At 36.0% G+C, this 26,184-nt stretch overlaps 4 protein-coding genes across 4 annotated transcripts; 2 read left to right on the top strand and 2 right to left on the bottom strand.

Annotated features, from left to right (window-relative positions):
* The first annotated feature begins 151 nt into the window (after positions 1-151).
* On the top strand, positions 152-5,643 carry ormdl1 (ORMDL sphingolipid biosynthesis regulator 1). The gene is made up of 4 exons (XM_058786572.1): positions 152-285; positions 2,057-2,239; positions 3,933-4,084; positions 4,373-5,643. The coding sequence occupies exons 2-4, from the start codon at positions 2,066-2,068 to the stop codon at positions 4,506-4,508; spliced, it is 462 nt and encodes a 153-aa protein (XP_058642555.1). The 5' UTR covers positions 152-285; positions 2,057-2,065; the 3' UTR covers positions 4,509-5,643.
* A 93-nt stretch (positions 5,644-5,736) lies between these two features.
* Positions 5,737-7,807, bottom strand: adat3 (adenosine deaminase tRNA specific 3). Its single transcript, XM_058786569.1, has 2 exons — positions 7,622-7,807; positions 5,737-7,168 (listed from the first exon to the last, which is right to left on the bottom strand). Exon 2 carries the CDS (start codon positions 7,120-7,122, stop codon positions 6,103-6,105), a length of 1,020 nt encoding a protein of 339 aa, XP_058642552.1. The 5' UTR covers positions 7,123-7,168; positions 7,622-7,807; the 3' UTR covers positions 5,737-6,102.
* Positions 7,808-7,947: 140 nt separating this feature from the next.
* On the top strand, positions 7,948-13,101 carry osgepl1 (O-sialoglycoprotein endopeptidase-like 1). Its single transcript, XM_058786567.1, has 7 exons — positions 7,948-8,286; positions 9,178-9,565; positions 9,659-9,863; positions 11,761-11,909; positions 12,105-12,235; positions 12,323-12,394; positions 12,953-13,101. Exons 1-7 carry the CDS (start codon positions 8,090-8,092, stop codon positions 13,035-13,037), a joined length of 1,227 nt encoding a protein of 408 aa, XP_058642550.1. The 5' UTR covers positions 7,948-8,089; the 3' UTR covers positions 13,038-13,101.
* On the bottom strand, positions 13,049-25,078 carry ankar (ankyrin and armadillo repeat containing). The gene is given in 24 exon segments (XM_058786565.1): positions 13,049-13,365; positions 13,472-13,518; positions 13,610-13,806; positions 13,915-14,024; positions 14,223-14,340; positions 14,658-14,816; positions 14,938-15,060; positions 15,134-15,240; positions 15,331-15,492; positions 16,706-16,859; positions 17,894-18,135; positions 18,347-18,515; positions 18,605-18,852; positions 19,825-19,929; positions 20,212-20,420; positions 20,901-21,102; positions 21,439-21,477; positions 21,554-21,776; positions 21,868-22,048; positions 22,133-22,248; positions 23,431-23,594; positions 23,690-23,857; positions 23,860-24,126; positions 24,459-25,078. Coding segments are annotated over 24 exon segments (4,251 nt in total). The 5' UTR covers positions 25,024-25,078; the 3' UTR covers positions 13,049-13,189.
* Positions 25,079-26,184: the final 1,106 nt, after the last annotated feature.

Genomic DNA, 26,184 nt, shown 5'->3' with positions numbered 1-26,184 from the left:
AACGGTCAAATAAAACCCCACACATTACATGACTAACTAATAGAAACCCAATTCTTACCCAATAAGCAAAAAAAAATTGATTTGATGCCTTCGTTAGTGGTGTTATATTTTGTAAACATCGTGCCTTTTGGTGGGCGTGTCGCGCCAATCTCGCGAGGTTTACGCTCCTAATCCCGTTAGCCGCGATAGCTTTTGTGCTAGCGGAGTGTGTGCAGTGAGTCAGCCCGCAGTGCGCGCAGCGGAGGCCGGCAGCGCTCCAGCCTGCTTCACCCGAACGCAAACAAGGTACCGTTACTTAACTCTTATGATACCAAGTCATTTGTGCAGCTACTTTAAAACCAAAATAGGCCAAAATTGGCCGATAAAGTGGGGATTTAAGAGCTTTTATTGATGTTTGAGGTGTTTAATGGAAGTAGAGTGGAACAAAAGCAACTGGTGTTTGTTATGAAAGCAGCTGATGCTAAATAAAGAGCATTGCTCATGTGCAAAACCTAAAGGAGCTCACTATAATAGCACAGACTGGAGAATAAGCATGTTTAAAGAGTGCTATTTAAGTGGTTAAATGAAAGAAGACAGTAAGCTGTGCAGGAATAAGACAGTGTTTTTTTATGTAGCTGTGCTGCTAACTCTATCTGTGTCATGGACTTGTTTATCTCCTACAGCTGCTACTGAAAAACCATGAATTTTCATGTAATATTTAAAACAAAATGTAAATGCTCAGCCTGCTGTCTTTTATCGTTAACGTCAAGCTACTTATTGGATATATATCTATTCAATATTACTTACTCTTAACTGTTTTGTTGTCTCAGGGAATATTAAAAAACATATTACATATTTTACACAATCATAGAGTGAATCATAGTTAAGGAAGGATCAATTGAGTGGTTATTGATAGATGTTGCTGTAGCAGGACTTAAACCTTTGACCTCAATCTGCTTTGCTTTTATTGCATTTATTTGTGTGAGAGCAATAATAAGAGAAAAAATAATGTCATTTTGTTGTGGATGTAATCTTGAATTGTAACGTATATCAAAAAGCAATTGACTTGGTGAGTAGAAACCAAGATAAGTCAATTATTTTGGTGAGAAATCATGAGATGAGAAACAACCAAACGAGTAAGCTGTATGTTAGATACCATTGAACTTTGACTTTCGAACAGCTGCACTGAATGTTTACCATGGCGGATAAACCAAACAGGCCATAAAATATCACTTTCACCCTTTTGCTCTTTCAAAGAAGAGCCAAACTCTTGCACGTAATTTGAATAAGTTGGCCAACATGAACAGTAATGCATTAGGGCAAAGTACTATAAAGAATCACCCTATTGTGTGTTTGTGAACATGCTTTTGTTGACATGTAGACGAGATATCATCTGTAAGACAGCTTCCACTCTTAACTAGTGCTTTTAAAGCCATAAAACAACTACTATAGATTGTAGATTTTAGTAGTGCATAAATTATCGTTCATTTGAATAGTTAACCATCAGTTTTACATCTTATTTCACTGAAATTAACTAGACTGCTGCTAAACAGATTCTGACACTGAAATGTTACTTTTAGTTCTAATGAAAAAACAATTCATCAATTCATCGGTGTAAGTTGATTGATTAGCCAAATAATGATTTTTTTTGGCAGATTTAATCATTTCTTTAATTATTAATTATTTTATGTATTAGTTGTATTATGTATTATTTAATTAACTGCATAATTAACAATTAAGTAATCAATTCTTTATCATTTAATTATATACATCAAAAAGCTGTATAAATAAAATAATGTATTATTTAACTCGCAGTTTCCATTTTGACATTTTGGACTGCTTTTTAAAAATCATGTGTAGAAACAGTTTCCACTCAGAAATTGCTAGTAAATTTCACAAACAATAACAAAACAACAGCAAGTAGCATTGAATTAAATGTGCAATTTTGAAATCAAAAAACCGAATTAGTATTTTCCTGTAAAATGTACTCCAGTAAACTGTTTTATTTACAACTTCCAAAAATCATGTTTTACAGTGTACTGTTTTTTTTTTTTTTTGTCTGTCTGTCTGTCGACAGAAAAGCAAGATGAACGTTGGTGTGGCCCACAGTGAAGTCAACCCAAACACACGTGTGATGAACAGTCGAGGGATATGGCTGACATATGCGCTCGGTGTAGGAATGCTTCACATTGTACTGTTGAGCATTCCTTTCTTCAGTGTTCCTGTTGTGTGGACCCTCACAAATGTTATTCACAATTTTGTAAGTGTCCCCTGTTGAATAATCCTTTGTTCTGTCCCATTTCGTTCCCCTGTCATTTTCTCAGCTGTGCCCTGAGGCCAGTTGAAGTCTCGACAATTGATGCTTCCTTAGTAGTCTGTGTGGCATTGTTATGTAAGGACTCTTTTGCACGAAGATTCAAGGTCAACAGCATGACATCACCAACCAAGTTTAAGCTCTCTGGCTTGTGACGATGTACGACAGCTTGTGCCACAATGATAAAGCAAAGCTATTCATAGGGATACTGTAATGTTTCTGTTGTCCTGACATGGAAGACAAATTTATTGAGAGTAGTAAGTCTGCAGTGATATGAGGGAGTTTTTGAAGTTATACAATAGCTTTCCATTAAATAAAAGACAACGGTTTAAGTCATTGTTCATTGATAATTTTAGGCTCCACCAAAGCTCTCAAATCTCTTTTGCAAAGACATTTTGAGACTCATTAAAGTCAGGTTTTTTGTTTTTGTCCATACAGTGAAAGTCAGTAAGGTCCAGTGTTGATCTGAAACGCTTTGACTTTCATTCTTCATCTATCCATTTAAGCGTATAAAGATCATTTAATTTACCCAAAAATGACAACCCTGTCATCACCCTCATGTCATTCCAAACCCAAACTTTGGTTAATCTTTGAAATACAAATTAAGATATTTTTAATGAAACCTCAAGAAGGCTCATAAGTTGCTTTATATGATGAACAAGTCTAATTTAGGCTTTTATTGACATAAATGCATACATGTGCATCACATATGTGACCCTGGACCACAAAACCAGTCTTAAGTCGCTGGGGTATATTTGTAGCAATAGCCAAAAATACATTGTATGGGTCAAAATTATCAATTTTTCTTTTATGCCAAAAATCATTAGGATATTAAGTAAAAATCATGTTCCATGAAGATATTTTGTAAATTTCTTACCGTAAATATATAAAAACTTAATTTTTGATTAGTAATATGCATTAAGAACTTGATTTGGACAACTTTAAAGGCGATTTTCTCTATATTTTGATTTTTTTGCACCCTCAGATTCCAGATTTTCAAATAGTTGTATCTCGGTTGTATCTTATTTATTCAGCTTTCAGATGATGTATAAATCTCAACTTCGAAAAATTGATACTTAAGACTGGTTTTGTGGTCCAGGGTCACATATGGCAAGCAAAGAGGCTTGATGCTGGTGCTTGATTCGCTCTGTATGTGTGCTGAGCACTGTTTAGGTGTAAATAAAAGCCTAAATTAAATCTGATCATCATATAATGTGATCGTATCTTTTCACAACACTTGGATAAAGCCATTCAAATCGTATGGATTCATTTTATGATGCCTTTATGACCTTTTTGGATCTTCTAAGTTTTGGTTGCATGAGTTTTAATGGAGGGACAGAAATGTTCTCACATTTCATCAGTGTCTGCACCACGAGTGGGCCCAAGGGGGGCCTTTCCCAGCCACTTCAGTCTCTGTGCCCCACCCCCACCCCGGCACAGACTCTGCTTTTCATTTAAAAAACTTGAATACGTGTTTAGAAGATCAACCAAAGTCATGCAGGTTTGGAATGACCTGAGGGTAAGCAAGTGACAGAATTATCTTTTTTTGGGTGAACTATCCCTTTAATATTAAGAGGTCCCATTGTTACAACATTTGAGAATGATGTGACATTTGGATCATCTTTCTGTCTTCCCGCAGGGTATGTATGTGTTTATGCATGCTGTGAAAGGCACACCATTTGAAACGCCAGACCAGGGCAAGGCAAGACTTCTCACACACTGGGAACAGCTGGACTACGGCGTGCAGTTCACATCATCTAGAAAATTCTTTACAATCTCACCAATCATTTTGTAAGTTGTTTTTGCTATCTTTTGCACAACATTTACACTCTCAAAGAAATTTTTAACAGACCTGATATAGGTTTTAAATTGCTCTTTTATACTATTTCAACTTTTTACTCACCATGAAAATAGCAAAGAGTGCTGGACTGGTGTTAAAACACCAACCAAAAAATCAATCATTTAACTTTTCTCAACTGAAATGTGGAACCTAAATGTGAATGGTGAATATTATAGGCATATTTTGGCCGTTGAAGACCTGTATGAAGTGTGTAACGCTTGTTGTTCTTTTCTTTGCAGATATTTTCTTGCCAGCTTTTACACAAAATACGACACAGCTCATTTTGTGATAAACACAGCTTCGCTTTTGAGTGTTCTCATCCCAAAACTGCCACAACTCCATGGGGTCAGGATCTTTGGAATAAACAAGTATTAAGCCCAGTGTTCAGAGGGCACAGACCAACTCGGAGCTGTTGCCTCATGTGGGAGAGGAGTTAACCCTTTGTACTTTGTACCGCAGTTGTGTACACTTAGCAGTTTTGTACAGTCTGTGTAATTGTGAGTCTCTTTGTTTGATATATCTTGAGAAATTGTTGTAGGGACATGTTAGGAGGACAATTCCGCAAGCATTAATAACTTAAGATATTTAATGTGTTTTCGTTAGTTGTTTTGTGATCCTCGTGGATCTGGGCTGGCCCAGGTTTCATGGTTAAAGTTTTTTTTTTTCGTTTATTAGTTTTTGTTTGTTCAAATAGTTTTTGTTTTGTGTTCACAACACTGATACACTAAGATAGTTTTATGCTTTTAGTGTCACTTCACATTTCTAAATACATTCTTAGATAATGCCGTGAATTGACAAAATGTTTTTAAAATAATTTAAAAGCCATGAAACCTTTCTGCTGTTTCGTTAATGTTATCATTGCTTCATAGACAAATAAAAAGTCAGTTTGCATGATTTCCTGAGAAATATTTGTTCATCACAATACTACGTGCAGTTTTGTTTAGTTAATGTCTTACAGCTTATAAGTGACGATGAAAAAATATTAACATTAACAAAACGTTTAGGCTTTTAATTTCTTTCATTCATTAGTCAACATGAAATCAAAAATAGAACTTTCTTATTCTTTTTACATATTTATGGTTCTCATTTTATCAGTGCACATTATTTCAAAGGACATTTCCTTGTACATTTTGAACAACTTCCTCTGCCCCTGAAACAAAACTTCTAAACAAATCAAGTTCTTTCCTAAATGTTTGAATCAGAATATTTCATGTTGACTTTTAGCTCAATTTCAGTATGTCATTTTAAATCTCTGGATCATTACCAAGCTTCAGCAAACCATCATGTTTCTTTGCTCTTTTCTGTCACAGTATTATTGAAGTTGAGAAACTGTAACATAGACCCATTAAACTATTTGTATTCTTCCACTTTCTTGTCTTTTGACAATATTTGCGAAGGCTCGACTGTGCCAATTGTTTTGTCCTTTTGTTTTGAGAAAAGGTATGAACATAGTATGTTGTGTGTTGTATGACATGCTGCAAACAAATAAAACTTTGCAAAGTATCAGAAACTTGTTCACTAGAAAAATAAATTGTGTGAAAAGATTTTCTATATGGTCACAAAGGCTGGATTTATTTAAACAAAAATAGTGTAATAATTTTATATTTGAAAATAACTTTTTCATGTTATTATATTTTAAAATGTAATTTATTCATGTGACGTCAAAGCTGAATTTTCAGCATCTTCATTGCCACATGATTCTTCAGAAATCATTCAAATATTCAGATTTGGTGCTCGTGAAACATTTTTTACTATCAATGTTGAAAACTTGTGCAGATTAAGACATGATTTGATGGTCTGACGAACTGAATATTTAAAGGTAGACAATTTTTAATACTTTTTATTATGGTCCTATCTAAAAAAACAAACAAAAACATCTGGCTGTAGTTAGAAATGTAAAAATAATTAAAATGTCATCATAAATCTCAATGTAACATTGCCTCTAATTATTTAAAATAAAATAAAAAAGTCACTTTTTGTGTAAAGCCTCACATGCATTTAGCATCACCCCTTTAAACACTTCAAAGTGATGATTTAAATCTTTTTGGCAGTGAATTTTATACTTGGTTCCGAAGGCACCATCTGCAGAGGGCACTCCATAAAACACTCTGTTGATTCTTGAGTGCACCAAAGCCATTGCACACATCACACATGGCTCTCGAGTGACGTAAAGGTCATATCCGGTGCAGATGTAAGGCAGACCTGTTTCTTTGCCGGCATTGCAGCCATTCCTAAAGGACTCGGAGCTGTTAAACCAACAGGCTGGATATTTCTCATAACTGTAGGCGCCTCCTCCTTGCCCACAGGCCACGAGATCAATAGACACCATGACAGCGTGATGGAGCGGGTGAAAGCCACGCTTACAGTCATGACCCACTGCAACGATCTGCTCAGATTCTGGGTCAACAATCACAGCGCCCACCGCATCCATTCCCATCTCCCCGCCTGATTTTGCAGCCTCTACAGCTGCCGTCATGTACTCTTGTATTTTAGCTTTCTGATCGGCAGTGAATAACTGGCCTCTCAGAGCAGACGTCACTTGTTTGTCCTCGTGAAATGATGTAGGCCAGTGTTTACTAGCTTTTTCAAACTGTGGTCTGGTCAGTGGAGGATTGGTGGGTATTTCAACAAGGAAAGCTTCTCCCAAACCACTGGAGTCAAAAGACTGTGAGGGAAGCAGGTCAGCAAGCGTAACTCTTTTACAGTCTATCACTTGCACATCCTTGGCCAAGCACACAATGACCTCCAATGGATGAGGAGAGCTTTTGTCTTTGCAAGCCCTCACTCTTTTTATGTGTTGCAGACCGGGTAAAGGGTAGATCAGGGAAAGCTCATGAACCAGGCGAGATGTTTGTCTTTTCTCGATGATGGGTGCCGCGTAGGCCAGCAACAATTCAGTGTCCCGGGACTGTTTGTCAGAGAGAACTGGAAGAACATCCCAAGTGTCATATTTGTCCATTTCTTTCCTTCGTTTGGCTTGTGGCTCCATCTTGTCCTGTTCATTTAATAGACTGTCAGGGGTTTACTCATGCCATCTGTAGAAGCAGAACGTGACAGTAAAAGTTATACTGACTGAACAACTGTCTGAGACTCATCGATATAGTTAAATAAAACCATAACAAAGGTCATGTTACTTGAAATAATAATGAGCTTTCATCTAAATGGCTAACGTAAAAAAAAATGTAATACATTGATACTTTTTTCAAAAATAATTCATGAATTTACATATTACTCTAAACATTTTTTTTTTTAATGGAACAACAAATTTTCGTAAAACCTACCAACTACAAACATATAAATATTCATTTAAATACTGATTTATTGAAAGGTAAATTATAAGTTTTTATATATAAATTTGTCAACTACCCAAAAACACAAAATGAATGAATGAATTCAGAAATACACGGTGCTGCTGATAGACCTTTAGCTTATTTGGAGTAAACAATGGACTTCAATTGTCAAATAATAGTTAGAAATTGCCAAACAACCTTCTTTATCGCAGCCAAGTGTGAAGAATTCATCCAATTCAGTGTAAATATCTCTCCCATGTGAGTCTTGGTCCCTCCTGTATTATTATCCCATTGGAAACAAGCGCAAGGGATAATGGTTCCGTATTGCTCTTTATTTTGTACTTATGAGTCGTTTAGCTGTGATATTATTATTAGCACGATTATTTATTCATCAAATGAGCCTAGACAACTGTTTGTCTATAATACTATTTATCATTTTCATATTAAAGTAAGTATAACGGAACCTAACTTCGTTTGTTGTGAGTAGGGTGTATTTATAAGTAACGCCTTGATCATACAGGGACATCATTTTGAGGTTTTACAAGAAAAGACAAGTTTAGCAGTGTTTTCGAGTCACTTTCATTGTTGAAGCGTATGTATCCTTTCAGATTACTGTCGAGTTAAATCAGCCAGTGTTAACGACAGTGAATTGTCAGTGTTATCAGCATGTTCCCGTGCGCTTTGAATGGAGCTGCTCGGTGCTGGATGAAGCGCTGCACGCCGGGAAGAGCCTTCAGTACACCGCGCCCCAGGTTAGTTTTGGGGATTGAGACGAGCTGTGACGAGACCGGAGCGGCTGTGCTGGACGAAACTGGAGTGATTTGGGGAGAATCTCTGCATTCTCAGAAAAAGACACACTTGGAGTAAGAATAGCCACTGACTTCATACATAACCTCAGCTGATGCATAGAGTAACACTAATCACATATTTTCATGATCCTAAAGGAACAGTCCTCTCAAAAAGGCCATTCTGTTGTCATTTATTTACCATAACAGTGTTCCAAGCTCTAAAAAAAAAAAAAAAAAATCATCATGAGTGGTCTATGTAAATTTTAAAGTTTTAGTTTTGTTAACTGCTTTTGTCATTTTCATTCATTTTTTAATTAATTTAATTTTTTTTTTTAATGCAATGTAATTTTAGTACTTTAACATATTTTATGTCACTTAATTGGCAAGGCAGCATTTGTAATTTTTAAGTTTTTCATCTAATATTTATATTTTATGTCAGTCTTGTTTCAATACACAAAAACAATTTTTAGTAGTCTTCGTTTTTATTCAACAATAACACTGACTTCACATCTTAAGCTATACAGTAGCTTAAGCAACATTAAAAGTAAAGGCATTATTCGCTGAAAATAACAGGTGTAACTAATCACTGTCATTGTGTAGAAAAAAACAGCTGTATATATATAATTTTACTTGTTTGTGAGAAGAAACACTTTTTCATTTTCTCATTGGAAGGTGACAGGCTTTTAGTTAGTAATGGATTAGTATGTTGATTTTATATATCTAAACTCCTAAATTAGAATATTTTCTGTCATCCAAACCAAATTTTAGTAAATTTTTATGACTTTTTTTCCCCCATAAATTTAGGTCATTTTCAGGTCAGGACTATGTATGTAAATTCCAAAAATAGCAAAAAGGCGATTAAAAATAAACAGTTTGCCTTATATATTTACATACATAAGATAAGGATAAAAATGACTCAGTTACTGCTGAATTATGGTGTATGTAATTTCATTCGTTCTCTTACAGTGCGGGTGGAATTATCCCAACTGTGGCCCAACGCCTACACAGAGAAAACATCTCTAGAGTTGTCCAGGAGGCCTTGGACAGAAGTGGCATTGAGCCCAGTGAACTCACAGCTGTGGCCACAACAGTGAAGCCTGGTCTCGCCCTTAGCTTAGGGATCGGCTTGGATTTCAGTATGAAGTTTGTGAGACTTCACAGAAAGCCGTTCATTCCTATACACCATATGGAGGCACATGCCCTCACCGTAAGAATGCTACACCCCGTAGACTTCCCTTTTCTCGTGCTCCTTGTCTCTGGGGGTCATTCTCTTCTTGCACTGGCCAAAGGAATAGATGAATTTCTTCTTCTGGGGCAAACAGTGGATGTAGCAGCCGGGGACACTTTAGATAAGGTACAGTTTCAGGATATCACATCAGTTTCAAATACAAGGAAAGCAGTAGGATGTTTATAAAATAAAGTGTTAATCTTTTCTTTTCAATGACAGATTGCTAGAAGGCTTTCTCTAAAGAATCACCCAGAGTGCTCGACTTTGAGCGGTGGACAAGCCATAGAGCTTCTGGCGAAAGAGGGGGATCGACTCGCATTTCATTTCAAGTCACCCATGGGGCAGCTCTACGACTGCAATTTCTCTTTTGCTGGTTTGCGAAACCAGGTGACAATGGCAATAAACAAAAAAGAAAGAGAAGAAGGTACTTTATCTGGTTAGGACTGTACACACAATATATATATATATATATATATACAGGTGCTGGTCATATAATTAGAATATCATCAAAAAGTTGATTTATTTCACTAATTCCATTCAAAAAATGAAACTTGTATATTATATTCATTCATTACACACAGACTGATATATTTCAAATGTTTATTTCTTTTAATTTTGATGATTAGAGCTTACAGCTCATGAAAGTCAAAAATCAGAATCTCAAAATATTAGAATATTACTATATTTGAGTTTGAATAAATGACCATCCCTACAGTATAAATTCTGGGTATCTCTTGTTCTTTGAAACCACAATAATGGGGAAGACTGCTGACTTGGCAATGATCCAGAAAATGAACATTGACACCCTCCACAAAGAGGGTAAGTCACAGAAGGTCATTACTGAAAGGTGGGGCTGTTTACAGAGTGCTGTATCAAAGCATATTAAATGAAAAGTTGAGTGGAAGGAAGAATTTGGGTAGGAAAAGGTGCACAAGCAACAGGGATGACCGCAAGCTTGAGAATACAGTAAAGCAAAGCCGATTCAAAAACTTGTGAGAGCTTCACAAGGAGAGAGTCAGTGCATCAAGAGTCACCACGCTTCAGAAAAGGGCTACCAAGCCACTTCTGAAGCAGAGACAACGTCAGAAGCATCTTAACTGGGCTGTGGAGAAAAAGAACTGGACTGTTGCTCAGTGGTCCAAAGTCCTCTTTTCAGATGGAAGTAAATGTTACATTTAATTTGGAAATCAAGGTCCCAGAGTCTGAAGGAAGAGTGGAGAGGCACAGAATCCATGTTGCTTGAAGTCCAGTGTGAAGTTTCCACAGTCAGTGATGATTTGGGCTGCCATGTCGTCTGCTGGTGTTGGTCCACTGTGTTTTCTGATGTCCACAGTCAACGCAGCCATCTAGCAGGAAATTTTAGAGCATTTCATGCTTCCTTCTGTTGATAAGCTTTATGGAGATGCTGATTTCATTTTCCAGCAGGACCTGGCACCTGCCCACACTGCCAAAGGTACCAAAAGCTGGTTCAATGACCATAGTGTTACTGTGCTTGATTGGCCAGCAAACTCGCCTGACCTGAACCCCATAGAGAATCTATGGGGTATTGTCAAGAGAAAGAAGAGAGACACCAGACCCGACAATGCAGAAGAGCTGAAGGCCACTATCAGAGCAACCTGGGCTCTCATAACACCTGAGCAGTGCCACAGACTGATCGACTCCATGCCACGCCGCATTGCTGCAGTAATTCAGGCAAAAGGAGCCCCAACTAAGTATTGAGTGCTGTACATGCTCATACTTTTCATTTTCATACTTTTCAGTTGGCCAAGATTTCTAAAAATCCTTTCTTTGTATTGGTCTTAAGTAATATTATAATATTTTGAGATACTGATTTTTGACTTTCATGAGCTGTAAGCTCTAATCATCAAAATTAAAAGAAATAAACATTTGAAATATATCAGTCTGTGTGTAATGAATGAATATAATATACAAGTTTCACTTTTTGAATGGAATTAGTGAAATAAATCAACTTTTTGATGATATTCTAATTATATGACCAGCACCTGTATGTATATATATATATATATAGCCTTATTAGACGATTGCATTGCTATTCCAATTAACTGGTGTCAGCATGTTAATGCCAATAAATAGTCAGTCAAGTCTCCTGTATACTTCAAATGAGAAGAGATATTTACATCATACGCAGAGTTGCTGCCTGTTCAGGGTTTTTCAAATCAGTCACTTATAAGCTGCCATTTCAGTCCAGATGCTGCCTAAAAAGGCAGCTGTCTATGTAGGCAGCTCACTAGCTTTTGGAAAAGAACCTGTTTCTTTTATTTTAAAGGAATAGTTATTATATTACCATAATGTTTCCTCAGGTGTTGAAAAAGGACAGTTATTATCATGTGTTAAAGACATTGCCGCTGCCTCACAACACACAGTGGCGTCTCATATGGCCAAACGAACACATCGTGCCATTTTGTTCTGTAAATCCAAAGGTTTTCTACCGCAGCATAATCCAACTTTGGTAAGTTCCCAGCACTCCAGGACCTGGTTGTGGCATTTCATTTTAAAATTAACTCGAGCTTGGCTTAATCATTTTACAATATTTAAAAACTTCAACCAATAAATGCCTGTGGTGAATTGACATTTGGTAAAAATTCCACTCCAGATTTTCTATCCCAACCAAAAATTCTACTCTTCCACTTGCGCACCTCTCTAGGTTGTTTCAGGAGGAGTAGCAAGTAATGAATACATCAGACAGACTTTGAAAATTGTCACAGATGCCACTGGATTGCATCTGCTTTGCCCTCCATCAAAGTTTTGCACTGATAATGGAGTGATGATTGCATGGTAAGAGCATAAACATGGTGCGCACTGCCTTACAGCCTTGTTGAGATGTTTAAGACACTGACTTTTGTTCCTCACTATTGTTGTTAGGAATGGCATAGAGAGGCTAAAGCAAGGAAAGGGGATCATGTCCTATACCGAAGAGGTCAACTATGAACCTAAGTAAGTTAAAATGGCGTTTGCTTTCTTAGTAAATAAATTGGATTTATTTACATTTTCAATGCATGTTTCTGGTCTTACTGTGCACAACTTATCAGTTAATGTCATTTCTAAGTTAAAAAAAAAAAGTTTGTCAGTTCTTTGATCAAATATATATTTTAGTGAGTGTTTTTTTAAAGTTTTTATTTTAAAATCACGTATTGATTTATTTATTTTTAGTTGACACCTATGATTTAATTAAGTATTAGCTTTCCATCAACTCAAAAACCCCAGTTTAGGATGCACTTCTTGTTGTTGATAACAAAGAATGGAATATGTTGTTTCTCTTTATATTTTTATATCAGTGAGGTACAATATAATCCTATTCAAATCTTAAGTCAAAAGTCATCAAAAAGTAGTCCGATTAGATTACCTGAAATGTGTAATCTAATAGATTACATTACTAATTTTCATCACATCATTTGTAATCAGTAACAGACAGTTTGTAAGTTATCTACCCAGCACTGATTGTATATGAATGGAGTCTGTTTTGATGTAATGAAATTTTCCATTCATTTTTAGGGCACCACTTGGATTAGACATCACTTCAGAAGTTAAAGATGCTGCAATCAAACTTCCCCCATTAAAACTGAGGATAAACTCTTGACATGCTGTTGAAAGGACATTTCTTACTTATTAATAAATGATTATTTATTTAAAGAAATAAATGTTTCTGTTTTGCAAATGCTTTAATTCAAAGTTTATGATGTTATTTCCTTTTAATCGCCTTTTGGTGTGAACGGCAGTGCCGGAAATCTTTCATGTATTTTCATTCAGCCTCTGTTTTGGGGCACTGTGGCAGGACGTCTGTCCCGTTCTGACTCTAGGGTTGGCGGTTCTGGCCCTCTGTCTTACATGGTGTGGCAAAGGAGCTGGTGTTTCTCTGTCACCAATTGCTGACCGACTACACCTATCGTTCACTCTCTTTGCCAGTCCTGGTAAGAAATGATATAGCACAAACAGCTGTATGTGAGAGATATTCCTCATTGCTTTAGCCAGCATCACAATATCACTCTGTCATAAACAAGTCAATTGAAATACCTTTATTATCACGATGAGGCACAGGAGGGCCACCATTTATCTCCAAACTGCAATGGAGAAAACAGAAAGAAAACAAATTATGCTTGTGAATTATCAAAGGTCTCATATTCAGCTACTTCCTGTCAAAATTTAAAGCACCTGAGAGATGGAAACCCTATTCCTCTCTGTCTTTCAAACTCTGCTGTAAAGAATTGCGATATTCTGGCATCTCTAGCTAAATTCTCCATTAGGAGGTCGTATATGTGAGGGGATTTTCTACATTTCACCAGAAGTTGTCGATGAGCATATCGATTGGAGGTCAGGTAACCCAGAGCACTTGCACAAGCAGTTCGAACCTAAAATGTAGGAAGGAATAATAGGTTCAAAAATCCCAGAAATACTGTTTTAAGCACTTATTTTTGTTGACTGGGAAACATTGCATTAGCTAATTAAACACAATCAACCTCTTCATCCTCTGAGTCCAGATGAGCAGAAAGATGCTCTACAGCACCCATGGTGACAATCGCATTAGTAATACCTGCTCTTGTGTGAACCAGGCTAGCAAGTAGTTGTGCTGGAGTAAGACGAGATGAAATGTTAAACAAGATTATTTTCTCTTTTTTTTTTTACATACAGTAAATATTCAAAGGTTTGGGGTCTAAAATTTCTTAATTGTTTAGAAAGAAGTCTCTTATGCTCAAAAAGTCTGCATTTATTTGATAAATGCATTAAAACAGTAATATTGTGAAATGTTATTACAATTTAAACTTGCCTGTAATGACCACAGTGGTGGATTGGTCAGACTGCAGTAATTCAACAAGAACAGTGACTCCCCTTGCAGTCAAAGTCACTTCATCTGATCCACTAATTACTCTGGCTAACACAACTATCTGTCAAACAAATGAGGAGTCAGTTAAATTAACTGTTTTTCCAGCCCTTTACAACTGTTCATTAAAACATTATAACATCTGTTCATTTTCTACTATGGTAAATGGTTTTTTGAAAACGGTGTCTGAGATCACATAGAAAATCTGGCTTTTTATTTAATTTTTTGGAGTTTGAAAATGAAAAAATAAAAAAAATTATGATGTGGTTATTTATTCAATAAGATTTTATTAATGTAGAAAAGGAAGTAAAATAAATTCTTTTTTGATAGCGGTCTCAGATTGTTGGACCCTAATGTATATGTTCTGAATCTCCTGACTACCTGAAATGCAGCTTTTGCTCTTTCGGTCTCATTGTCAGAACTCAAAAATGTCTCGTATGTGTTCATTAGAATTCTTCCTGTTTGTCGAATTGCCTTCTGTTGGGCTTTGTTGTTGTAAGCAAACAGGGACAATGCATGTCCAGCATCCAGACAAATGCTCTGAAAGAGAAGACTTGCTAAGCAGTGCATTTAAACAAACACATTCAGAATATCAGTAGCATCAAATGAGCACCGTGAAATATTTCAAACCAAGATTAAAGTGGTATAACATTTAAATTACTTTGTTTTCAGCCCCCATGAGCTCCAGAATTATATCATAAGAGAAGTCCTCTTGTTCCCAGAATTCCCTCTGGAGTTTTTGGTTTCCCAGCAGCACGCAGGCGAGAGTCTTAGCCACTTGCACCTAATGTGATTTTAAAATACTATGAAGTAATTTCCTGTTTTAATCTCATTTAATTTTTGAAATGAATACTTACCTTGACCTCCAGAGATTCGTGGGTTTTTAAAAGCTCTAATAATGTAGGAATGGCCTTTTCTCTGTAAATAATCTTTTGACTCTTTTTATTAGTTGTGAGCGCTACTCCTGCAACCACATAATAACAGGTTTATCATTTGCACTGTAGCACAAAGCCATTTATATTAAAGAAATATAAGAAAAAGTGTGAGATACTACCAATGCACAAACAACCCAGAGCTTGGATGACACTGATCAGGGTCTTCAGTGTTGTCCGAGACCCTCGAAGCAAACGCACCAGAGGCGGCACCCCATACTCTCTGCAAAAGCCTTCCTGATGGGTTCGACTATCTCGGCTAAGCGCTATTGCGGCGCGGCATCCTGTGAAACGACGAGATACGTGCAGATAACGTTCTCTGGGTGGTGGATAATTTGTTCCAAATTTGTAACTATGTATGGAAGCTTGTTTCTTCCAGGGGATAAAAAATCTCATAGTAATTCTGAGAAAAATACAAACTCAAAATTGCGAGATGTTAACTGTCAATTGTGAGTTTATAACTTGAATTGTAAGATAAAAAGTTGCAATTAGCTTTTTTTTTTATGAAGGAATTGCAAGAACTCGCAAAACTGAGAGGAAAAAAACGAGAATTCCAAGAAAATGAAGACAAAATTGTGATATATAAACTCAGAATTCAAAGGAAAATAAAGTCAGAATTGTGAGATGTAAACTTAGAATTCCAAGAAAACTCAAAATTCTGAGATGCGAGATTTGCGATTTTGAAGAAAAACGTCAGAACTGTGCGATGTAAACTTGCAATTAGGATTTTATAAGTTGCAATTGAAAAATATTAACTCGCAATTCTAAGAAAAATTGTCAGAATAGTGAGATGAAAACTCACAATTCCAAGAAAAAAGTCACAATTAATTTTTTATTTATATTTATACTATATTTTTATTCATTTAATGCTATTTTTTTTTTACTACTATTTTTTTATTCCATGGCAGAAACAAGCTTCCATAGTTATGAAGGTGCGGACAGTTCTGTCTGAAAAAGATTTTTAGGGAACATCTGTCTGACAAAATGTTTTAACAGACGATCCACGGGAGACACGATCCAGACACCTGAATGAAGAGGAAGCACTCTTGGAATATAGCATCGTTTTGGAATCACAGCCTGTAATCGGGTCATAGTTTAACACTAATAGCAATACAAGAGACACAGCAACTCTTGTAAGCAATGTTTACGGAGAAACCCACAGGGGGAATGACATTCCACTGTGCATGCCTTCCTGCCTTATGAGTCTAACAGATCAGTGTTGTCTCAAGACAGGAAGTGCTGGCCGCTTACCCGCTGGACCGGACCTGTTCTGTCAGTGACAGGGAGAAGCTCAGGTAGTCAATCTGCTCAGTTTATCCAGTGCCTGTCAACACGTAGTCAATGGGAAGCTGTTTTTATTGCATTTGGTGCTTCTTCTGTCTGGACGACAGCTTTGCATTGAGAGTGTTACTTACATTCATGGGTGACTGGTTGGATGGAACTGGGCATTCTCTTTTGGGACTGTGTATAATGAGACCAATTTGTATCTGGCCTTACCCACGTATTGCATTTTGTCTGAAGAGGACAGAAGAAGGTCAAGGATGACCGGGTAGCCCATCTGCTCTGCCATGAATTTCTGTTGCTTCAGAGTTTGTCCTGCCAGGGCCCATAGAGACATTGCACCCTGTTCCCGCACATCCAGTTGGAACACCTGAACACAGAGCAAAGTTCAGAAAGAGTTCACTGTGCCAAGGACTTTAGACTTTATGCAATATGAAAAGGCATTTCAACCCTAAAAAATCTGACCTTTTTTTTTAAAAAATATATTTTTTAAATAAAATACACTTGATATAAAAGCTAAACTAAAAAGGCCAAATTAGTAAAGAATAAATTAAATTAAATAAATTACTGAAATTAAATACTAAAATATTAAAATTAATATTTGGAGGAAAGGGTCTTTTTATTTTAGAAAATTCATCAAAGTTATTTATTTATTTATAATATAATTCTAAATAAATTGCTAAAAGCATCAATTATAGGCATATAATAACTATGCCTATATAATAACATCATAACTAAATTACTAATAAATTAATATTACTTTTAAAAATATTATGAGTGATTATGCAATTTGTTTTATGTATACTAGTAAGAACAATCCTCATAAATATTTAAATATCAACTAAACTTTAGTGTAATATCTATATGACAGAATCTAACAGAATTGGCATGTAGCTTTTTAATTTTTAATTTTACTTTAATGTTGAGTTAATGCTAGTAAGATAACATAATTTAGTAAAATGGTGTTTAAAAAAAGTGCTAAAAATAATATGATGTATGGTCTGTAGTAGCTGCATCCATTTCCATTACATCCATATTCATTTCACTGTCACACAATAATACTACATTTATTTAAAGTACTGCAACACATAATAATAAAACAATATAAAACAAAACATTAAAACCAAATTAATGTTCAACAAAACCATTTAAGCAATTCCTCATAAATTCATACTGTGACTCTAAATAGTTTATACACTAATGGATGTAAATCATATTTTTGATGGGTAAAAAGTTGATGGCAGTTCTCCAGAACACCATGTTAAAAAAAAAACAACAGTATATAGTGTGACCAAAAAACATCTTTATATTGATTTATTCCAAGTCATCCATGCATTACTAATACTGTATGTTCTTGAAAAATGGCTTAGTTACCCAGAGGCAACATATTTCATACTACATTACCTTTAAAAGTTGTAAAAGATCCTTGGCAGCTGATTGCCCGAGGAAGCACTGCTGGATGGCAGGATTGTGACTGGCTATAGATTCGAGCGCTGTGGCAGCCTTGACCTTAACAGGAATCTTCCTCTCTCGCAGGGCTTGCACCAGGGCATTGACCGCTCCTGCCTCACATATGAGCTCCTGGTTCTCCTTGTGACCCCGAGCCAGCTCTGCAAGAGCCAAGCAGGCCTCTTCCTGCAGTACTTCTGTCAGACAAAAACACCGCTATTTAATCTGAATGCAAATGAGCAAGACTCAAGAACTTCTCCTTTTGTGTTCCACAAAAAAAAAAAAAAATCAATAGGATAAAGTTTTGGAACAACATGAGAGTGAATAAATATGATCTGTTCAGACATTTCACACAACAGAGACTTGTTGTCTGTCACTACTGCATATTTTCCAGGAAGTAAACAGTACCAGAGTTCACAGACAGGAATTCAATAAGATGTGGAACTCCTCCAGCGTGTGCAACAGCGGTTTGGTTGCATGGGCTTTTGACACATAGTGTACGGATGCATCTGACAACATTTACTAGCACATCTTGGAGGTCAGAGGTCAGGAGCTTGACTACCAAGGCCACCCCACCCTAGACAAAAAAATTGGAGGCATTAGTTTAAAACAGATGTTTTAAGATCTTTAAATGTGTACAGATAGCGTAAAAGTTTCTTGACTCACCAACTGAGCAATGAGGTTTTGGTGCTGTTCACTGTGTCCTGCCAGATCGGCCAGTATAACAGCACAGCGAGAGTGCAGCTCAGGCTGGCGGCTGCTGAGGAGCTTGATCAGCACTGGTACGGCGCCATGATGCACCAGATCTTCAGAGACTTTTGCATTCTCTGACATATGACACAGCACAGCTGTAGCCATGCACTGCACCACCAGTCTGTCTGAACAAAGGAGGCCCACCAGCACTGGAATACCTCCTGCAGTGCAGTGATTATTATTAGGCAGAAACATAATGCAATCTGCTAACATTATTCAATCTTCTAGCTCAGTGGTTCTCAAATGATTTTACCTCAGAACCCACATTTTTTTCAAGTGGCGATTCAACACAGTACATCGTTTCTGCAGGTTTTATAAAGGTAAATTTATAAGACCAAGAAAAATTAAAGAATAAATTGAAGGAACCCAATATATCAATATGTTCTCTAAATGTAAATGTCTAGGTTTTATTAGCAACTCTTTAAATGTTAAAAATACAATTAACAACCAATCTCCATTAATTTTTTAAACATTAAAAAAATAGCTGGAATATCTCTGTTCTTAACCACTAGAATATGGTAATAACTTGTATTGTACATTCTGATCACAGAAAAGTGATGTTTTTCTTCAGCATTTTTGTTGTTTTCTAGTCCAAATTTTAAAAGATTCATAGATCAAAATACATTTACTTGAGAAGCAAAATTACATAGGTAAGAAGTCTTGTTTTTAATGAAAGTGAATTGAGTTTATTATTGAAACTAGAACAAATCATTTCAATCCAAAGGGAAACAGATATTTGTTCTTGTTTTAAGACTTTCTGCTCTGATTTAAGAGCATTTTAAGGCCTTAATTTGTGGAAGGGTGAATTAAGACTTTTTAAACCCTTTTTAAGACCTGCAGAAACCTCAACAGTGCTAATATTGTACTAACAGTACTAATATTATACAGTACTAATACTAATATTTCATTACATTTTATTACAAATTATTTACATTGTTGTTAGAACAGTCATGTGACCAATTTTGGGGCCCGAACCTACCAGTTGAGAACCATTGTTCTAACATTTAGCTTTTTAAGATGAATTGTTATTATACAAACATAAAACAACTACTATCCAAAATTAAATAGCAGAAATAATGTAAAATGAGATGTATGAAATTAGCTTGCTTATCAAGACTTTATATATCTATGACCTGCTTTCATTATATCCTCACAGGAGGACTCAATGTTTACACAAAGAGCCTCAAGGCACCTGAGGGCCATCTCCAGCCGCCTGGTGTCCTCGCTCTGGATCATTTCTGCAGAAAAAAAGATAGATAGATCAGGCAAGTCATTAAATCACAAATAAAAAATTAAAAAAATAATTTAACATTATTAATTTAAATAAATAATTTGCTACTCATCTAAAATGTGGAATATTGTAATAAATGAGTTGTTCAATATTGTAAATGAAATGTAAAATTCTAAATGAGAAGCTTAAGGATTTCTATATGATAATACAAATATTTCTACATACAATAAAAGTTTAGTTTTGACTGCTGAAAATTTGGAATACACATTTCAAATCTACAGTATCATACCGACAAGAATCTTCCACACAGGAAGCCCATCCAAGTTCAGCTGAATGAGGTGTCTAAGGACATCTGTGTGAAAGTAAAGTGCTGCCAGGTGGACAGTGTTATTGCCCTTGCTGTCTTCCTCTCTCCAGTTTGCCCCAGTGTACAACAGGACGTCCAGAGCTTCCACTGAACCCGCGGTCGCTGACAATAACAGAGATGAACTGCCATACCTAAAAAAAAACGTGTTTCTAAATGAAAGGATGCATTAAATTGATCATAAGTGGCCGTAAAGACTTTTATAATGCTTCAAAAGATTTCTATTTCAAATAAATGCTGTTCTTTTGAACTTTCTATACATCAAAAAATGCAGAAAGGAAATGTAATAATTAAAAAAATGTTTCTCTAGTACCAAATCAGCATATTAGAATGATTTCTGAAGGATCATGTGACACTGAAGACTTCTGAAAATGCAGCTTTGCCATGACAGGAATTAATTACATTTTAAAATATATTAAAATAGAAAACAGTTATTTTAAATTGTAATAATAATTCACAGTATTACTGTTTGTGCTGAATTGTTGATCAAATAAATGCAGCCTTGGTGAGACTTTTTTCAAAATCTTCAACTTTTGAAAGGTTGTGTATATACATTAAAATATATACATAAACATGTCCTTACAGTAAATGTATTGCTAAAAAATATCACGTACTCAGCAGTGGTCTTCATCTCCAATAACGCTGGGTCTTTCCTACATAGTGCTCGAATGCATGCCACTTGGCCGTAAAAGGCTGCAAAATGAATAGCCATCCATCCCCTCTTGTCCACAAGTTTGCAGTCTGCTCGCAGTGCTAGAAGACAGTTTAGGGATTCAAGGGAGCCACATTGTGCAGCGAGGTGCATTGGAGTGAGCCCTAAAAGGGAAATAAATGTAAAAAAACCTCACACATTATGCCAGGTTTTACCTCACTGGTTGCATTCATTTTGCTTTTTGAAGTGATCTGGAGGTTTCTCGTATTAAATAAAGCAGAATAAAATAACAATAAAGTTAGATGTGTTGCACCAGGTTTGCCATAATTGATAGCATTTTTTGCCTTTTTCAAGTGACCTTGATAAAAGCCCCTTAATAAATAAAACATATTATTACATAAAATATATATTACACATATTTAGATATTGAATAAAAAATATTAATATTGGTTGTCATTTTTTTTTTTCTTTCAGGATATGACAGCTTTAATTACCCTTACCTGCTCCTTCTAGGAATGGACCTCCAACAACTGATTTTCCTGACAATAAAGAAAATGTAACGTAAGAACATATAGAAATGTCTATAAGCTTTTAATGCATTTGTGTTGTGTTGACCTGAGTTAGTGAATCTCTCGCTGCGTATCTGGTTGAGGTTGACTCCTGCTGCAGCGAGCTGGAGGATGATGTGTGATTGGTTGTTGGCTGCAGCGTGGTGAAGCAGAGAGAGACCCTGCTCATCAAGAACATGCAGGTGGGACGTCGGGTTCCTGCGACTCAGTGAGTGAAACGCTGCACACATTCCTCTCTCTGCTGCTCCCTTCAGTCCAAATGCCACAGTCTGAGTTAGAAGCACATTTCAGTGTTTAAATACAGAGTATGTACATTCAGGGACTCTGAACCCAAAGTTTGAATTGATTGTCAGTTATTACCTTGCACTTTATAGCTTTTGTGCAACCAAATGTTTTCTTGAACTGCTCGTGTAGCTCAATGTCCGTCAAGGGCAGTCTCTTCCCTTTGAGGATTTTGATGGAAGTGTTTAAAGCCCCCCACCACTGAATCATGTTATGTTGAGGATAAAGCGACTCTAACTCAATGCAGATGACATTATAGCTGCAAAACACAAGTGTATGCCATGAAATGCAACATTCTAGGTGTACAGTATTTATATAATTTAATATTATAAACAGTGCTGACCTTTTTCCTTCAATCTCACTGAGTGGAATTGGAAACTGAGTTTTGTAAGTGGAGTCCTGACGAAGTAACTCATATAGGTAATTGGCTGCTTGAGTCTGAAGTGTTCTGAAAGCCACCTACACAAAAAAAATCTAGATTTAATATTTATTTAACCTAATACAGAATACTGTATCATATTTTCTATGCACATTTTTAAGGACTGTAAATTATTAACATAATCAAAGCTGTGCTGAAAAACCTCTTGTGCACAACTACATAAGAATTGCTACTTTTTGGTCATATAACCAAAATTGCATATTTTTACTCAGTTTTAGCCTCTGAATAAAATTTAGGTGTTTTTTTTCCTACTTGAGTATGCGCTCTATATTTGTCTATATCATACTATATGAGTTATAAAAGCTTGAAGTAATTAATAAGATACTCAACAATTATTAGACTTTTTCTAAAGGTTGAATAAACTGTTCTATTCATTCCAAAAAAAAAAAAGATTATTCTTATTATTATTTTAGGCTTTACAGGGTTAATACAATAAATAATCTATTTAATACCCTAAAGTACATATCAACAACCAATACTTTTCAATTGAAATTATCATTATTCCTTAAATTTTTGAATATTTGAACTAATAGTTTCGATGTATAGTTTGCAAAAAGGTTGATTTATATTAAAATTATTGTATACTCCTTTGGTTTATCATTGTCATGCTATCATGTTCTGTCCATCTGCTGTTTATGTATTTAATTGCATATCTGCAATGTTAAAGGGATAGTTCACCCAAAAATGAAAATTCTGTCATCATTTACTCACCCTCAAGTAGTTCCAAACCTGTATGAATTTCTTTGTTCTGCCGAACACAAAGGAAGATATTTTGAAGAAAGTTTGTAACCAGGCTGTTTTGGGGCACCATTGACTTCCATAGTAGGGGGAAAAAATACTATGTAAGTCAATGGTGCCCCAGAACTGCTCTGTTTCCCACATTCTTCAGAATATCTTCCTTTGTGCTCAGCAGAACAAAGACATTCATACAGGTTTGGAACTACTTGAGGGTGAGCAAATGATGACAGAATTTTCATTTTTGGGTGAACTATCCCTCTAATAATAATAATAATTATTATTATTATTATTATATTGTTATTATGTTATTATTATGTTTTATTATGATTTTATTTTATTTTTATTTATGTTTTATTATTATTAACGTTATTATTATTATTACATTTATGGTACTTTACTAACAAATAATTAAGTTCTAGGGGTAATAAACTTTTTTTTAAAAGTGCTTTAGACTCATATCTCACCTTCATTTCCTCAGTGATGTCATCAAGAGGAGGAGTCCCCACATCAAATTCAATCCCACCGTGAAGGTGAAAATACTGATTCTGCTTCTGTGGAAAGTGCTTGCAGGCAAAGTCTGGTCCGAGAAGATGTGGAGGAACCTCTCGTTCTGTTTTCAGCTTGTCATCTTTAAGTAAACAAAAACAAAGCAAAATTCATTCACCAATGTCAATCCACCCACATATTAATCAGACATAGCAGTGATCAAAAGACAATGCAAACCTGACAAAGGTGGGAGCATTTGAGAAAAATTAGGAATCAACATCTTTTTCCTCAAGGATATCAGCAGGGGCACCAGGAACGTGATGAGTTTCAGATAGACGAGGTCCCTGGAGACTTCAGCATTCCTCTCGAGGTGCTTTCTCACCAGAATAACGTGGTCTGACAGCTTTTCTGTAGCCTCTGGTAGGTGGCCAGATCAATGTTATCCTCAGTGAGTCGGACCACATCAGACAGGCTATGAGACGCCTCAAACACAAACAGGTTTTGGTGCTGGCGGACAGAGGTCAGGTAGGCACTTAGCTTGATCAGGATGTTTTCTGAGTATTGTGAGAAGAGGTTCTCCTCCTCTGTGCTGTTGGGTTCATAAGTTGGGTCTACATCCACGTTCTCCTTATAAATGTCCTGATAACATGGATCCTCTGAAATGTCTGTTAAACCTGGTGATACAAATCAATGTATATTTCCCATTTCCATTTTATATACAAAATTTATATACACACCATTGCTCTATAGATCTCTATTATAGATCAGTACACACACACACACACACACACACACACACACAAATATATATATATATATATGTTGTTCATTTTTATTTTTATTTAAGTCATTTTCCTACATTGAGTGAGTGAGATGAGTTAAGTTAAATGTTCTATTTTAGTTAACGTTTTATTTTTAACGTGTTTTTAGTTTTAGGCCTATAAATGACATTATTACTTTCACGTCTTTTTTTATCTGTTCTAGATTGAAAGACTTCGTATCTCACCAGCATTGAGGAACTCTGTAAGCACATCTTTCTTCGTTTGAGGAACACCATCTGAATCCACGGCCATGATGGATCTCCATAACTCAGAGAAGCGCATTCGTTTTTCTCTAGAAATGTAACTCCCGTGCCAGAGAGCCTTCGTGGTATAATCTATGTTTATTAGTATCTGACCGACTTTTGTATCGTAATATGCTGGTGGTAGCTGGCACGTGGAGCTCTGGTCATAGTTGGGTACCAGACTGACGACGGGAAGTTGGTTAAAAACATATATTCCCACAGTCAGCTCCCTCACAATCTGGTGGACCATTCTGTAATCCAGGGGCAAATTTGAGTCAAAGGGAGCCAGAAAAATGATGTTGGGAGCTAATATGTTCCTCATTTGTCTGATGATGCCAGGAGGTGCATCCACCGGCAGGTTGTGTTCCTCAGCACTGAGCAACCAGTTACAGGAGGTCAGACTGAGCAGTTCTTGCAGATCTTTGCGGTCATATTTCTGAAGTAAAGACTGAGCGGTTAATGCAGCACGTACAGCGCTCTCGCTGCTCTGATCTGATGGGTTCGCCATCAAAACTTCATCTGTTTTATTCTCATACAGACGATATGAGTGCGGTAAAATGAAGGTAATTAATTCCCTTTCAAAAAATACTATTAAGGTTCCCTCAAAAGATTGAGTTGTCCGATTAGATTTGTGAGTTTGAAGAGCGTTGCTCTTAGCAACCGGTAACGCACAGTGACGGTTCTGCTATTCTTCAGTTTAACCAATAGATGGCGCTGTTGCACGCTTTCGCGGTCAGGTCAATGCAACGTGTAGGATTTGCTCGTAATGTTAGTTTATTTAACGGTTTAGATCACGTTAATAAACACTGTAAATGGTTCAGAAGCTATTTTTCATCTGTAATCAATGGACTGAATGTTATAAAATTACCATAAAAACAAATACAAAGTGTAAAGTAAAATTACAACAAATTATGCACAATAATAAATCATAAGAGAAAAGTAAGATACATCAACAAAACATGAACACATGAACAAAAGACGCGTCTATAGGCGTTTAACCGATTTTCACAGTTCAAAAATTAAACTTATATAATTTCTATATTTATTAAATTAAATATATTATATAATTATTATGTATAATTGAATTTTCACAAAAAATTATACACGAATAAAAAACAAATGTGCAGACGTTATATGTTACATATAAGTAGGAATGAAAAGCACCAATAAATAAATAAGATAAAATAGCAAGTAATAAAAAAATATATAGCCTACATCACAACTCGACAAAGTATATTGCATCCTTTAACAAAACAAATGAAACCGAACAAATCAAAAACAGCACATACAGAACTAGAGAGCTCCTTGATAAACGCCCCCTATCGTACAATACTCACAACCGGCGCAACGTCATAGAATGTCTCTGAACAGGTTCACGCCCACTTTTAGGGGAAAACAAACCGCCACACAGCATCGGATCGAGGAAGTGAACTAACCTTACAACATGCCAAAGAGTTGTTGTGTGGTTGGGTGCACCAATAATGTTTGTAAAAACCCAAATTTACCCCATGCTACCTGCCATCATCATCCATATCTTGCCGTTATGGAAATTTCATGAATTAGGGATGATGCTATCGAAAGCGAAGCCAGGCTAGTTGTATGGCTGGACAGAAAAGTGCACTCAGTACTCTAAATATAAGGACATAAGATATACATTTAAAGATGTTTA

Source organism: Onychostoma macrolepis, chromosome 09, assembly GCF_012432095.1.
Source record: "Onychostoma macrolepis isolate SWU-2019 chromosome 09, ASM1243209v1, whole genome shotgun sequence".
NCBI classification, from domain to species: domain Eukaryota; kingdom Metazoa; phylum Chordata; class Actinopteri; order Cypriniformes; family Cyprinidae; genus Onychostoma; species Onychostoma macrolepis.
This window is presented reverse-complemented; position numbering and strand designations above follow the sequence as displayed.

Excerpts from the sequence above, each read along its gene's own strand:
- osgepl1 (XM_058786567.1), top strand. The coding sequence starts at position 8,090 with ATGTTCCCGTGCGCTTTGAATGGAGCTGCTCGGTGCTGGATGAAGCGC. Across the intron at positions 8,287-9,177 it reads CAGAAAAAGACACACTTGGA|TGCGGGTGGAATTATCCCAA; the intron begins GTAAGAATAGCC and ends GTTCTCTTACAG. Across the intron at positions 11,910-12,104 it reads CGCAGCATAATCCAACTTTG|GTTGTTTCAGGAGGAGTAGC; the intron begins GTAAGTTCCCAG and ends GCACCTCTCTAG.
- ormdl1 (XM_058786572.1), top strand. The coding sequence starts at position 2,066 with ATGAACGTTGGTGTGGCCCACAGTGAAGTCAACCCAAACACACGTGTG. Across the intron at positions 2,240-3,932 it reads CAAATGTTATTCACAATTTT|GGTATGTATGTGTTTATGCA; the intron begins GTAAGTGTCCCC and ends GTCTTCCCGCAG. Across the intron at positions 4,085-4,372 it reads ACAATCTCACCAATCATTTT|ATATTTTCTTGCCAGCTTTT; the intron begins GTAAGTTGTTTT and ends TTTTCTTTGCAG.
- adat3 (XM_058786569.1), bottom strand. The coding sequence starts at position 7,122 with ATGGAGCCACAAGCCAAACGAAGGAAAGAAATGGACAAATATGACACT.